This window comes from Camelus dromedarius, chromosome 31 (assembly GCF_036321535.1).
Source record: "Camelus dromedarius isolate mCamDro1 chromosome 31, mCamDro1.pat, whole genome shotgun sequence".
In the NCBI taxonomy this organism is placed as follows: domain Eukaryota; kingdom Metazoa; phylum Chordata; class Mammalia; order Artiodactyla; family Camelidae; genus Camelus; species Camelus dromedarius.
Genome location: NC_087466.1, coordinates 20,424,683 through 20,438,280, shown reverse-complemented (window position 1 = coordinate 20,438,280; position 13,598 = coordinate 20,424,683). Strand labels below are relative to the sequence as shown.

General features: G+C 57.5%; 1 protein-coding gene across 24 annotated transcripts in view; it reads left to right on the top strand.

Moving 5' to 3' along the window:
- The window catches only part of NCOR2 (nuclear receptor corepressor 2), a 214,963-nt gene that overhangs the window by 125,473 nt on the left and 75,892 nt on the right, over positions 1-13,598 (top strand). For all 24 annotated transcript variants that reach the window (XM_031442513.2, XM_031442507.2, XM_031442506.2 and 21 more), the window contains 2 exons: positions 1,948-2,002; positions 4,272-4,370. In XM_031442513.2, coding sequence (XP_031298373.1) covers positions 1,948-2,002; positions 4,272-4,370 — 154 coding nt within the window. The remainder of the gene's footprint in view (positions 1-1,947; positions 2,003-4,271; positions 4,371-13,598) is intronic.

Below are 13,598 nucleotides of genomic sequence, written 5' to 3'. Positions count from 1 at the left end.
TGATATTTTTTAAAGTAGCTTTTGATTATGGAAATTCTAAAACATACGTAGAGAGGGATGTATAATGCACCCTCGAGTGCCTAACACAGATTCAGCAGTCTTCCACGGGAAATAGCACTTCGGGGAGCAATTCCTGCAGTGTGTTTGGGGTTTACTGCTCAGAGACAGAAAACCCAGGTACTTAGCGGCTCATTTCTAGGTCCTCACAGCCGCAGATATGATTGTCCTGCCATTGAATCAAGTCCTTAGTGTCAGGTGTTGTACAATTTAAAACCAGCAAAGTGACTACAGAACAGAGATGGATGCGAAGAATTACTGTTGCATTAGGTATTTAAACTCCCCCTGCTGTGTTTGATTTTTTTATGCTTTCTTAAAAAAAAAAAGGTTTCTAGGGGGCCTTTATGGAGCTTTCAGGTTGTTATTCTAACCTAATGATTTCACACTCTGTTAATTCAGTGGCTGAAGAATAGGGGACCTAGGCTAGGCTGATGTCTGCTGAGACTCAGTTTAGCAACTTGTCTTTCAGGATCCTGGTTGAGCTCTCGTTTTCAGCGGAATGGATAGCACTCAGGGCCTTTGGAAATCGTGTGCTGGTGACATAATGCTCCATCACTTGCTGGTTCCGTGACTTTGAGCACCCACTGCCCCTCCCTGAGCCTCAGTTTCCACATCTGTAAAATGGGTACAGCCGCAGTGCCACCTTGTTTAGCTGTCTTGAGGTGTCCAGTGCAGTGAAAATTCTCAGTTAATCTTGGCAGAGGATACAGGTGTAGGTTGGAGGGAGGTGAAACAGCTGACCTAAGAGATTCCCAAGTTTGATTCCTGGTCTCTGGGGGACCCCATCTCTGCTTGGGGAAACCCTGAGGATGGGATTTTGTGGGAAGGAAGTGTCACTGGGGCAGGGAGAGGGAGGGGAAGGGAAGAGTCTGTCTGTCTGGAAAAGAAGGGCATTAGGCCGCCTCCAGCTTTGCAAGCTGCCTGAGGCAGGATCCTCGCCCGGGAAGCCTGCCTCTGACTCGTGGCTTCCTCTGGGAAGAGGGAAGAGGCTGTTCCGGATTCTCCAGTGTCTGTTTGGGGAACAGGGGAGGGGCCCGCTGGCCTCTTGCCCAGCCATCTGGAGGGCCGGGCAGGACAATCGCCAGGCGCTGGCCCAGGTTCCCGAGGGGCGACCCGGGGCCCCTGCCTCACCAGCAGCCTCTTCTCTCCCGAGGGAGGCCACGGGGTGGTGGCACGACTTGGGGACGGGCAGGCTGAGGCTCCACCCATCATCCTCGGGGCCCTGAGCAGCCGTGACCCACATCTCCGCCCCCGCTGTCCGCCTGCTCCTGTGGCCCTGACATTTCAGCCTGGCTGAGCTCTTTCCCAGTAATTCTCCCAGCTTCGCAGGAAGCCAGCTGGTGGGGTGCCAGCTCCCCACCACCTCTCCAGCTTAAGTCCCTTTTTGCCTCCTCCTTGGCTGGCTTGCCTCCTGCCTGCCTCCCCGCGGGCACTCAGAGCCTCTGCTCCTACCTCTCCCGGGAAGGCCTAGCGGCCTCGAGGTCCCGGCCTGTGACCTCGCGGTGGGGGCCCCTGCGTGGGCCGGGCGAGGCCCAGCTTCCCAGGCCCAGCCGGAGATAGAAACAAAAGCAGATTTTTAAAAGGGGGGGAACCCCACCAAAGGGCTGCATGTAATGTCCTCATTTTTCCTGGAACCCGCCTCCAGCAGGACAAACAAATGTATTTTCAAAGGCGCTAAAACCAGTGACTCATTCCAAGGAACGCCCTCTCTTACCCCTCGGTCCCGCCCGCTGCGGCCCTTCCCACACCCCCCTGGGCTTAATTGCTCCGAGTGGGGCGGCGCCCGGCCAGCTGGGCCAGCGGAGATGGCAGGCGCCCGGGAGCTCGGCGGCAGCCCAGCCGGGAAGCCCCCCTCGGCCTGGTCTCAGGCCCGCCCTTCTCTTCCCACAGGTTCATGCAGCACCCCAAGAACTTCGGCCTGATTGCATCGTTCCTGGAGAGGAAGGTGAGTCGCTGCCCGCCAGCCCAGCGCCACCCGTCCCGTTCCCTCTGGCGTCTACTCTTGCGGGCAGCCACTCGGGCTGGGGCGAAGGACCCTCCCGCCCCGCCCACGAGGCCTCTGCCTGCTTGCCCCTTGCTCCCCTTGCTGACAGTCTTCCCTCCCTCCTTCCTCCCTCCCTCCCTCCCTCCCGGAGGAGCAGCTGCAGGCCCCGCCCCTGCCTCCCGGGCCCTGGGGGGCGGAGCTCCAGGCTGGGAAACCCCAGGAGAGCTGTGCGAACCAGCTTCTCTGGGGCCAGCTCCTCCGACGCCGCAGCGGGCATCCTGGCAGATTGCACACGGGTTCTGGAAGCCATGCCGTGCCTGGCATCCTACTTAAGGCTTTATAGGCAAGAGTGGTGGTCTTCCAGGGCGTGGGATGGAATGACCTTTCTGAGTCCCCCAATGGCCCCTGTATGCTGACTCCCCTGATGCCCAGCCAGGCGTGTGGCTGGCAAGTCCTCATCTGCTTCAGATAAACCTTTATATTGAACTGATGCTGGAACTCCACCTTGCCCCCAAACCCAGGCTAGGGTGGTGCCCCTTTCTGCTCTGGCTCTCTGTTGGCAGGTAGACACAAAGCGTCCCAGAGAAGGGTGAAGCCCCTTTCAGTGCACCCACAGCTGTGCTGGGCAGTGGCCAGAGTGGTCGCAGGTGGGAGGGAGCTGGTTTGGGGGCTGGACGTAGCCCCGTGTCAGAGTCGGTCATTGGGTCCCGGCATCATTGGGGTGGAGTCAGACAAGCTTCCGGAAAAGGTTTACTTTCTGGAGCTGCTGTTCTGGGTGTTTTAAGCAGTGTTCCCTTGAGTCTCCTTTCTCAGAGATGGGGTGTCTGCCCACCCCAGCTTTGCAAATACCCTGTTGCTGGAGGCCTCATGCTTCCTAATTGTGGGAGGGCAGTTGTAGCAGGATCCAGGCGGTTATTTTAAAGGGTAACAGTTGTTCCCAGCATCTGCCTTTAATGAGCTGATAACCATAGAAGGAGGGAGATGGGGCAGTGTGGGGAAACGAAATCTCTCCCTGCCTGAAAAACCAGTGTGGAGAAACAAGCCCTATAAATAGCCTCTCCTCTGACTTAGGGACAGCTTCTTGCTCGGGGTGTGGACAACCTGGGAGGCTCTAGGCTGGGGCTTCCTGGAGATGGAAGCAGGAGTTTCAGAAATTGCTAATTGAGCAGCACTGTTTGGGAATGAAGGAATCAGAGGTCTCCACGCTGGGGAATAAACTTTATGGTGTTCTTTAGCTAAAAGGCAGCCCAGCCTGAGTCTTAAATAGAGCTCTCTGAAGTGTCTGAAGCTGGGGTGCCACCTGGGCCCCGTGCCTTTAGGAACTGGAGTGTCCTGACGGTGAGTGAAGCCAATAGCAGAGTGGGAGCTCGGTGGACTGGCCAGCCCGTGGTCACACAGCACAGGGGGGCACTCTCCTGAATTGTTCGGGAAGGCAGGCACCCCCATCGCCTGATTTGCAAATATTGGCATCTGATTATAAAATGTTTTTCTCAGCTGTTTTGCGGGCCACTTTTGCGGCCTGGTTTAGCCTGGGAGCAGCCTCTGTTCACAGTACATTCCAGGCCGTGGATGAGGACACAGGGATTTGAGGCCCAGCCTGCCTCTGCACCCAACAGCCCTCATGGAATGCCCCTCAGAGGCCAGTCCCTGCCTTGGCACTGGCTCCGAGCATCACAGAAACATTTTATATCATATCAGTAACAGCTGCTGGCTTTAGCGAGCTGGCACCTGGACTGGGTCCGTGGCCGCATCATGGTGTTGAGTCCTCTGGTTGGTCTCTGAGGATGCCCCCTCACTGGTCTCCATTTGGACTGGGGTGAGAGAAGGGAGACCCCAGACCCAAGTTGGGGAGCTGCAGGCCTTGTTCTCCTGGGGCTGGGATGGCAGGTGACGGCTTCATCATTATGATTACCAGTACAGCAATAATAGTAAGAGCAGGTACCACCTCTGCAGTGTGTGCTCTGTGCCGGCCACGGTCCTAAGCCCTTTACGTGTGTTTAAATTAACTTACCTGGTCTTCATGACAACCCTGTGAAGTATGTGCAATTGGTACCCCCATTACAGAGGTGGGAAAACTGAGACACAGAGAGGTTAGGTAACCTGGCCAAAGTCGCACAGCCAGTACGTGGAGGAGGTAGGATTTGAGCCCAGGCCTTCAGGCTCCTGGCCTCCTGTCCTGACGGTTCGCACTGCACACTCCTCAGGGTTCTTTCCTCTCCCCGCCCTGCAGACTGTGGCTGAGTGTGTCCTCTATTACTACTTGACCAAGAAGAATGAGAACTACAAGAGCCTGGTGAGGCGGAGCTACCGGCGCCGTGGGAAGAGCCAGGTGAGGGGGTGGGCTGGGCTTCTGGACAGGCAGCCCGGCGTGCCTGGCCGCGTCTGTGGTGCCGTCTCTGCGTGTTAGTCCGTGCTGGGCTCCCTGAGTTTGGGGCCCCGTCAGTGGCGGCGGGGAGGCCCTCTCTGGGGGCGCTCGGCCTACCCCAGCAGCAGAGAAGAGAGCTACGAGAAATGGCCACTTCCATTCTCAGCCTGAAAAATTATGGAACTCCTGGCTTGGTGACCCATCATCCCTGTGGTAAATAGGGTCACATTCCTGGAGCAAGGGCTGGGCTTCCGGGAGGACTTGGGCTGGTCCACAAACTTAACATCTGAAAAAACTTTAATAGTGTTTGCTGTATATTTTAATGCATATTTGATAGGAAGAAAAAAAAAAAAACAAATGCCAGGACTTCAACCTGGAGTATTTCAGACATCCCTGCTTTGGATGAGACTGAGGGATTATTTAAGTTAGAGCAGGGCTTGGCCAACAATGGCTGTCGGGTAAGTCTGGCCCACCACCTGTTTTTACCAATAAAACTTTATTGGCATGCAACAACGCCCATTCATTGACACATGATCGTGGTAGTTTTTCTGTTAAACAGCAGAGTTGAGTAGTCAGGACAGAAACTGCAAAGCCTAAAATATTTACTGTCTGTTCCTTTATTGAAAAAGTCTGCTGACCTCTGAGTTAGAGGAAAAGGTAGTTCATTTTTTAAAAATTCAGTAAATAATGTTAAAAGTGATGGGGGTCAGCAGCATACATTTTAAAGGGGGCTTCTGAGTGCTTGGTGCATGGGAGACGGAGGGAAGGGAATGGGTTTGTTTCACTTCTGGGTTGTTGAGAATCAGCCCAGAGCAGATGCTGGGAGTATCCGGGGGAGGAAGTGGGCTTGTGCTGCAGGCAGAGGGATTTGGGCTGGATGCTGCAGAAGGCATTGGGCAGTGCTGTTAGAGGCCAGACTGGAGCAGGTTGAGACACATCCTTCGCTGGGGCCTCTGGCCTGGGAGGCGTCCAGGGGCGAGTGAGAAGGCCAGGAGTAGCCTGAGCTGGGAGGACAGGACATAGAAGTTTTCTTAGGTGGGTGCTCCCTGTCACTGGTGTCGTCCAGCTTCCCGCCACCCCCCCAGCCCAGCCCCTGGCTGCCATCTTCCCTTTCCTAGGCTGGCGCTGGCAGGACGCTAGGGTGTCAAGCCCAGCCATCACCGCTGGGGTCCCAGTGTCCGCAGTGAAGCAGCCACTCTGTGATCGAGTCCTACAACCTGTGATGGGCTGGTCCACGCAACTTCCTAGCTGGCATCCCCCGTCTCCTTTCTTACTTTCCGGGAACTGTGCCTCAGGAGTACAGATCCACTTCCCTGCTGGCTAAGCCACGTGTAATTAGGGAAGCAAATCTGTTGACGGGGGAATAAACAACCCTTCACTGCATTCTGTATATCAGGCCAAGATCATTGGGATTGAGCGCTGGTTGTTGTTGGCCCAGATCGTTGAAGGGTGGCTGGGCTTGGTTTGTGGATAGAATTTTCCTCTAGTTTTGTGTCGCCGCCGTTAACCAACCTGCTTTCCTGTCTAAAAGATGTGTAAAACTGAGGCCTACTGACTTGGAGCTATTTCGTTCTAAAGATCTAGCTGTGGTGTGTTAGAAATTGAAGTGCATTTAGGACTTTTTCTAGACTCAGAGGCAAAAAGTCAAATAAATGCTTAGTGGGAAGCATAAATATGTTGGTACAAGAGGCAGTAGGGACTGGTGGGGACTGTGGCAAAATAGAGGGGGAGATAGGGCCTTTAGATTGTTTTATAAACATTGTCATTTATTTGTTGAGCATCTCCTGAGCGCCGGTTCTTTTGCTGGTCTTCCTGGTGCCCCTCCTACCACTGCCTTTGTAGGGATGCTGTGGGTGGGCTCACGGGGCCCTTCCTGGTGGCTGGGCTGGGAGTTCTGGAGAGGACAGTGTTGAGTCAAAGAGGGAGAGATGAGGCCCATGTCCTGCTCACCCTGTGCTGAGAGCCATGTTTGCACGGAGGGAGGCAAAGACTGTGTGCTGATGTCATTTAGGGAGGGTGTTATCTGGGGGTGGGGTGGAGGGTACCCCGCCTCTGGTCCTGGCTGCCATGCCTTTCAGTTTGTGGTGTTAGTGTCTTGCTTGCTGACTCATTGGCCCGTTGGACATTCATGTGCTGAACACAGGGGACTCCGTTCTGGTCGTATAGACCAGGTGTACACAGGCGGCTGCACCTCAGCATGCCGGTGGTCTGCCCGAGAGGCTCCATCACAGACACGGCCCCGAAGGTGAGGTCAGGGAGCACCTCTCAGGTGGATGAGAACAGAGGTAAAGGTGTCCCGGGCAGAGGGAACAGCAGGTACAAGGCACCAGAACACGAGGGAGTGCACAGTGCCCTTAGACTCTTAGGACTCAGGGTCTCAGTACCTTCCAGGGTCCTGAATGACAGAATGGAGAACCCATGGGAGGCAGTAGGGAGTGCTGAAGCCTGTGGTTAACTGGAGAGCCTGTGCCTCGTATCAACCCCTGCTGACTCTTGACTAAGTGGCCCTGTATTGCCAAATTTGATTTTTGATGATGAGCTGGAAATAAGGATTTATGTGAAATTGCCTGATTTTTAAATCTTAGGTCGTGAGAGAAATGATAACAACAAAACACTGTATAGGTCAGACAGCCCATATTTTGCTCTTAAAATCTGCTCTTACCCCCCAGTATAAGACCTCTGGGTGAGAGTATGGTGAGGCTGGGGAAGAGGCAGAGACAGGATTATGTGACTTGGGACAGAGGCCAGACCAGGCAAGTTCAGGGTGCTGGGGGCCGTGGAAAGTTTTGTAGCAGAGGAGAAGCATTTGTTTCTTCTTTTTGTCTGTATTGTCCTGGTTTTGCTGTGGTGCTGTAGTGCTGAGACCCGCGGGGCTTCTCTGATGGGGTTCTACCCTCTGCTAAGGCCGGTGTCTCAGGCTGGGGCTCCCAGGACAGAGAAAGGGGTGCCTCTGTGCCCTTCCTCTCGCAGAAAGATAGAGGAAAGCAAGGCAGGAGGCCCCTGTCTCCTTGGGAGGTGACACCTGTCTTTGGGGCTCTCCCCTTTCTCTGATCAGCTGGGGCTGCCAAAGAGGTGTGGTGTGGCCTGGGCCCTGCCAGGGACAGAGATTTACACTCGAATCCTGGAAGGTCTTCTGTGCCAGGCAGATCCACCGCCCTCACCACTGCCCGCCAGCCCTGTTCATAAATATGGAATAAATGGGTCAACCCAAGTGTTGACTTTGCAGCCATAACTCTTCTCTCTGACCCGTGACAGCGAAATGAACGTCAGACACAGGCCTGCAGCCCCTCTTGTTAATTCAAGATGCAGTTACTGGAGCGAGCCTGAGCTCATCTCCTGCTGATTTTATGAAACCTGTGATCCTGCTGATAAATCTCCCAGTGAGGCGGGCGGGGGTTCGCGCAGCCTGGCATGGAGTGGGTGTGGGCGTGTCTGGTCGCCTGCACGTGGATGGACGGGTGGGCACAGGCGCTGGTGGTCCCCCCGTGGGCTGATACTGTGAGCAGACGGAGGTGGTAGGATGAGGCAGGCAGAGACCCTCTGTTCTGTGCGGCCAGAAGCGCCAGGTGAGAGTGAGCATGGAGGGTGATTCACCGGGGGCTGGGGAGCAGTCACCTTCTGCCCGAGGTGCAGCAGGCACCCTCATGTCTGACCGACACGCGGCCCATCCCTGACCAATGGGAATCCCAGGCCACAGCACACAGGGGTCCCCAGCCTGCACCACCTTCCCTTGCGGCCCTCCCTGGGTCATTTGTCCACACCTCTCTCTCCTGACCCTGCCATCCATGTGGGTTTCTGGGTAAACAGCACAGCCCTTTCCCTGCAGTGCTGGCCACAGCTCCCTTGTCTCCCCGGCGGCCACAGGGAGACAGATATCCGAGCCGTTCCCAGCAGGTGGCATGTGGGGACCTCGGGGGCGCGGATCAGCTGCCAGGAGGAGCTGCCCCCTCCTCCCGCCTCGTCTTCTCAGGTGGACGGAAGCTGAGCCACTCGTGGTGCATCTATTTCTTGGGGGGAACAAGTCAGGCTTGCTCATCTTCCTGGGTCCCCCTACTTTGGAAGAAGACTTAGGTTATCTCAGCCAGTATTTGCTGGACCTCTCGTGGTGGGTGGGGAGGCACTGGGAGTCCAGTGAGACGTCAGAGCCCTGGACCCCTGGCCTGGCGACGTGGTGGGGATGGCCATGCTGCTGACCGCCGGGGTGAAGAGACGAAAACAGCAGTGACAGCGCTGGCTCCACCCACTCAGGAGCAGCTGTGGCCGCGTGCCACGCCCTGGGCTGAGCGCCTGATGTGTTTTAACTCAAAGCAGCTCAGTGAGAGAGGTACTGCAGCTATCCCATTCTGCAGGTGAGGACCTAGAGGCTCAGGCGGAATCTGCTGTTAGTGGCAGATTCAGGATTCAAGCCCAGCACTGTCGGTCATTAGAGCTGAGGGGGGTACCGGGTACCCTGGGGGTCCCTTTTGGAGCATTTTGGCCGAGCATCCAGTCCTTTGGAGACTGGCCCCAGTCGACCTCTTAGACTGGATTTTTTTGTCTGTGCCAGGCTTTGCTGGGTCAGGGTGGCAGAGGGGTCTCACTGTAGATAAGATGTGTCCACCTGGGCCCGTCTGGGTCTCTGCCCCCCCCCCCCCCCGATTACCTCTCCATCTCCAGTCACTGGGAGTCTCCCTCGACTCCGGCCCCCTGCCTGCCTCCAGCTCCTGGGAGGCCAGCGGCTGGAAAGACTGTCTCTATGGGCCCTCCCTCGCTCACTGTACCCTGTGTCTCTGGGAGGGGCAGGGGCTGCTTCCACTCTTGTCTGTCTCTCCCTTTTCCCCGTCTCTGTCTCTCTTGCAGTCTCTTCCGGCAGCCCCGCGCACATCCCTGCCTCCTCCTGCGTGGCTGGTGGCCGCGGAGGCTGTGGTCCTGGCCTGGTCCCTGTGGCTCTGGCCATTCCGTAGCTAAGGATGGCCACGAGGGGTCCTCAGCTTGTCAGCCTGACAGATGCCCCTCTGATGGGCCCTCCCGCCTCATTTCTCCGAGTCCCATCTCCGTAGCGATGTCTGATAGTGTTGTATCGTCATCCAGGGTGCAGTTACTGAGTGCCTGCTGCACGCCAGGCCTATAAAGCTTTACCTTCAGAGCCGCGTCAGACCTTAATCCTTCAGGAAGCTGGAGTGAGGGCATCAGCCAAGCCTGGCTGTCTTGGCACCTCACAGACTGTCCCGATTAAGAGCCCCTGAGGCAGATGTGAGACGGGACTCCCAAGGTGTCAGTGAGTGGCCCTTCTCCAGGCTGCCACCTTGTAGAAGGTGCATTTCTCGAGCTGGCTGGCCATGGCCCAGGCGATGCAGGGGGGTGGCTCTGATGACTTTCCCAGTGCCCCCCCCACCCCCACCCCCACCCCGCGCCGTTCCAACCTCGGTGTGATGGAAATGGGCCGTGATGAGGGGCGGCTGTCCGGGGTCCCAGCTCAAATCCACGGTCAGGAGGAGGGGGACCCACGGCGCTGGTGGCGAGAACTTGCTCTCCCCAGGATGCAGGCCGCCTTCTTTCTCCTGGCACCGCCGTCTCCTTACTGGCTGCAGCCAGTGTCCTTGGGCTGCATGCCCTTCTCAAGTCCTTGGAGGGCTGTGTCCCATTTGGAGTCACGGACCCTGAGATGGAGCTGGCATCCAGCTGCAGTTCTTGAACTTTCGCCAGGAGGGCTTGTGGAAATGCAGGTTGCTGGGCCGCCTGCCTTCAGTGGGGCCTGAGAATCTGCATTGCTAGCCAGTGCCCTGGCAGTGCTGCTGCTCTGGGACACTCTCAGGACTTCGGCCTTCGGGATGTTTATTGTAGAGACCCCAGACCCTGCCGAGGGAAGGGAGCAGGGCGGCAGAAGGGTAAGGCAAGGAGGGTGGACACAGGCTCGCCGGTAGCCTTGACTGGCCCTCGGGGGGTGCTGTGGCCCTTCTGAGGTGTTCCCAGTGGGCAGAGAGCGCCAGGTCTTAGCCCAGGGGCTGTGGATGGGCGAGGGCACTTGCAGTGGCTGGGACAGCAGGCGCATTCAGAAGAGGACCTGGCCAGTCTGTCCTGGGAACAAATCCTGTGTGTTTGCATGCAGGACTCTGCTGCCTCCACGCTTAACCACAGTGTGCAGCCAGGTGTCACCACATGTGTTCACATGACACCAACCCTGTCACACCCTCACCACACCCTGTGCTGAGCCCCTTGTTCCTCACTGCAGTGGTGGCCTTTCGAAAGTGTGGATAGTTATAAAAGGGGACATAAGATTCCTGGGTGAGGAATGTCGGCTGTCAGATGTCTTTAGGCTCGGACCCTTGCTTACGAGCGTGGCCCCGAGAGGGCCAGGCTGCCCGGGCGTCCGTCGCGCTGCTGCCTGGCCCTGAGCAGCTGGGAGCAGGGACGTGTACTGGCTCTTCGGAGTGTCAGGGTGACCTTCTTGTTTAAGAGGGTGCTGTTCACCTTCCAGAAGCTTCTCTGTACTGACAGAGGGAGACTCAGGAATTGCAGCCCCTTCGTACCCAACCCCTCCAGACCCCACACACCTGAGCTTTGGCAGGAGAGGGCCAAGCCCCCACCTGCTGGACTCCAGCCCCCGGGGTCCGGCTGTGCGTGGCTGGTGAGCTTGTGGGCTGGGCCGCGCCCCAGCATCCTCTCCCCGAGGTGAATCACTGGCCGAGGCGGGGGCCAGCTCAGCTCATTGGTGACGGCACAGTGGTTTATAGTTCATGATTCATGGACAGAGGGGCCACATTATCCCAGCTAATTGCAGCACTGGAGCCCAGGAATGCAGTGGTCAGAAGTCGGCCTCACTATGCAAACTGACGGCGAGCTGAGGGTGTGAGGCCAGCAGGGGCCAGGCAGGAGGGCCAGCTCTGCAGCAGTGACCAGGGCGGCCACCATCGCTCTCTTGGCGATGGGGGGGCCGTTCTGTGGAGGGGGCCTGTCCCCGAGGGTGATGCCCCTCTCCCCATCCCGCTTGTCCATCCTCCAGGGTGGTGGCTGCAGAGGAGAGATGGGCAGCTGGGAGCTGGGCTGGTCGGGGTCTCCTGGTGGCCACATGGTCTATCATCGTCTCTTCCCGCAGAGCTGAGCACAGGATAGAGGGCCCAGCCTCCCACCTGCCCCTCTCTGGGCCGCTTCCTCCTCCCTGCTGCCTGGCTTGTAGGCCCTCTTCCCCCGTCTCTCCCCACCCTCTGTTTCTGTCTCTGTGTCTCTCTCTCCCCACCACACCTCCTCCGTGTCTCTCTAAGCCTCTGTCTCTCACCCTCCTTCATCCTCCCTCCCGCACCTCCTCTCCCTGCTCCCTGCCGAGGGACAGGTGACCTTCGTCCCCAGTGCTGTGCACTCCAGAGACTCCCGCGCCTCGGGCAGCTTGCACAGGGGACAGCGTGACCGGAAGGCATTCCAGGGCAGGGCCAGCCAAGCACAGTCCCCCGGGGGGAGGGGGCAGCCTTTCTGCAGATGGTGCTGGTTCCCAGACCCTGGCTGCCCCCCGGGCCGATGAAATCATTGATGGCTCAGCCTGGTGAGGTCTGGTGGGGACATGTGGCAGCCCAGGCGTGGTCACATTGCTTCCAGGTTGGGCTGTGCTTCTCCCTGCCCCCTGGGTGAGCGCAGGCCTGCTTGTCCCACACCGCCAGCCCGTGGATGGGCCAGCTTGGGGGGTCAGCCTGACTTTCCTGGGCCGTCCAGGCTGTGGGAGACGGGCTGCAGGAGAGCTTCTGCTCTGCCGGGGGCAGGCTGGGCTGGGCAGGATTGTGTCTGGATTAGGGCTCTAGCAAGCAGATGTCCCAGATTCCCTGCCCAGTTCTGTGCTAAGCGGGCAGAGACCTATGGGAGGCTTGCCCAGGTCCGCAGTCTCCCAGACACATCCCCAGGGACGCTGTTCTCAGGGAGGCGACAGAAGAGCTGTGCCCCAGGGACCCAGCAAGCTGGGCAGCGAGCGTTTTAGGAGAAGACAGACATGGCCTTCTCACGGGCCGTGATGCAGTGGCAGGGAAGGCCCGGCTCCCCATCAGCACCGCCGAGGCAGACCACACCAGAGGGACAGAAGGACATGGAAAATGTGACCGTGGATCAGTCTGACCCCAGGGGGTGAGAGGTGTGGGGCTGACAGACCTCACATCCGGGCATTTCAAGCAGGGCTGCCAAGAGTCAGGAACTAGTTACCAGAAGAGCTGCATTCCTGTGGGCCTGCGCCAGCGTGGGCCGCGGCAGGAGGGGGTAGCCAGGTTCCAGTCCACTTTGTCCTTCCTTTACAGTGTCACCATTCTAGGTGATTCCACAGTGAGCAAGACAGACGAGGTCCCCAGAGCTGTCACACCCATGTGGGAGTCAGACGGCGCACGAGTCAGCTAATGTGCTTATTTGAGGTGGCAGTAAGGGCCACAGAAGGCAGGCTGAGGTCGGGAGGCAGCTGATGTCAGAGGGCAGCTTTAGGGAGCTGACCCTGAAGGCTTCTCCGAGGAGGTTTCATCTGGGCTCAGACCTGAGCCATAGCAAGGAACCAGTCAGGCAGAGTTGGAGGAAGAGTCTCCCAGGTAGAGGGCACCGCAAGTGCAAAGGCCCTGAGGCAGGAACAAGCGGCCTCTTCCGGGAGGTGCAAGTGGGGGGGCCCTGAAGGTGGCGGGCGGCGTGAGCATGGCTGGGTCACCCGGCCTTGCGGTGCAGACCACGGGTTTTGTTCCAGGTGGCAGGATGGGGTTGACTGACGATTGACACAGAGCCTTGGCTACCTCACTCACCTCCTTGCGCAGAACAGACGTCACAGGTGTGGTGTTAAACATTGCTCAGGTTCTGTGGACACGTCTGTGTGCAGTGGAGTGCTGGTGAGTGTCTAATAACCAGCTTTCTGGGGGCGAAACCCCAATGTGTAGCATGTGCCGATTTCCGTGGTACAGATACTCCCACCGTGCCAAGTCCGGGCTACCCGCGTGATGTCACTGCACGTGGACTTGGGAAGGGACACGCAGAGCGCCGAGTAGGGTGTGATCATACCCTACTTCCGCCGTACGGAGACAGTTGCATACAGGGCACAGATAACAGCCAAACGTAGTCAAGTAATTGGAAACGGATGCATTTTGAGTACTTATTACCTTTGTTTTTATTGCAATTTCTTTAATTGTAAGGGTTTTTAACAACTAACCTGCAAAATTCCTGGAAACTGAAGTCTGCGCTTGTGAGCTGGTACGAGCCCGCACT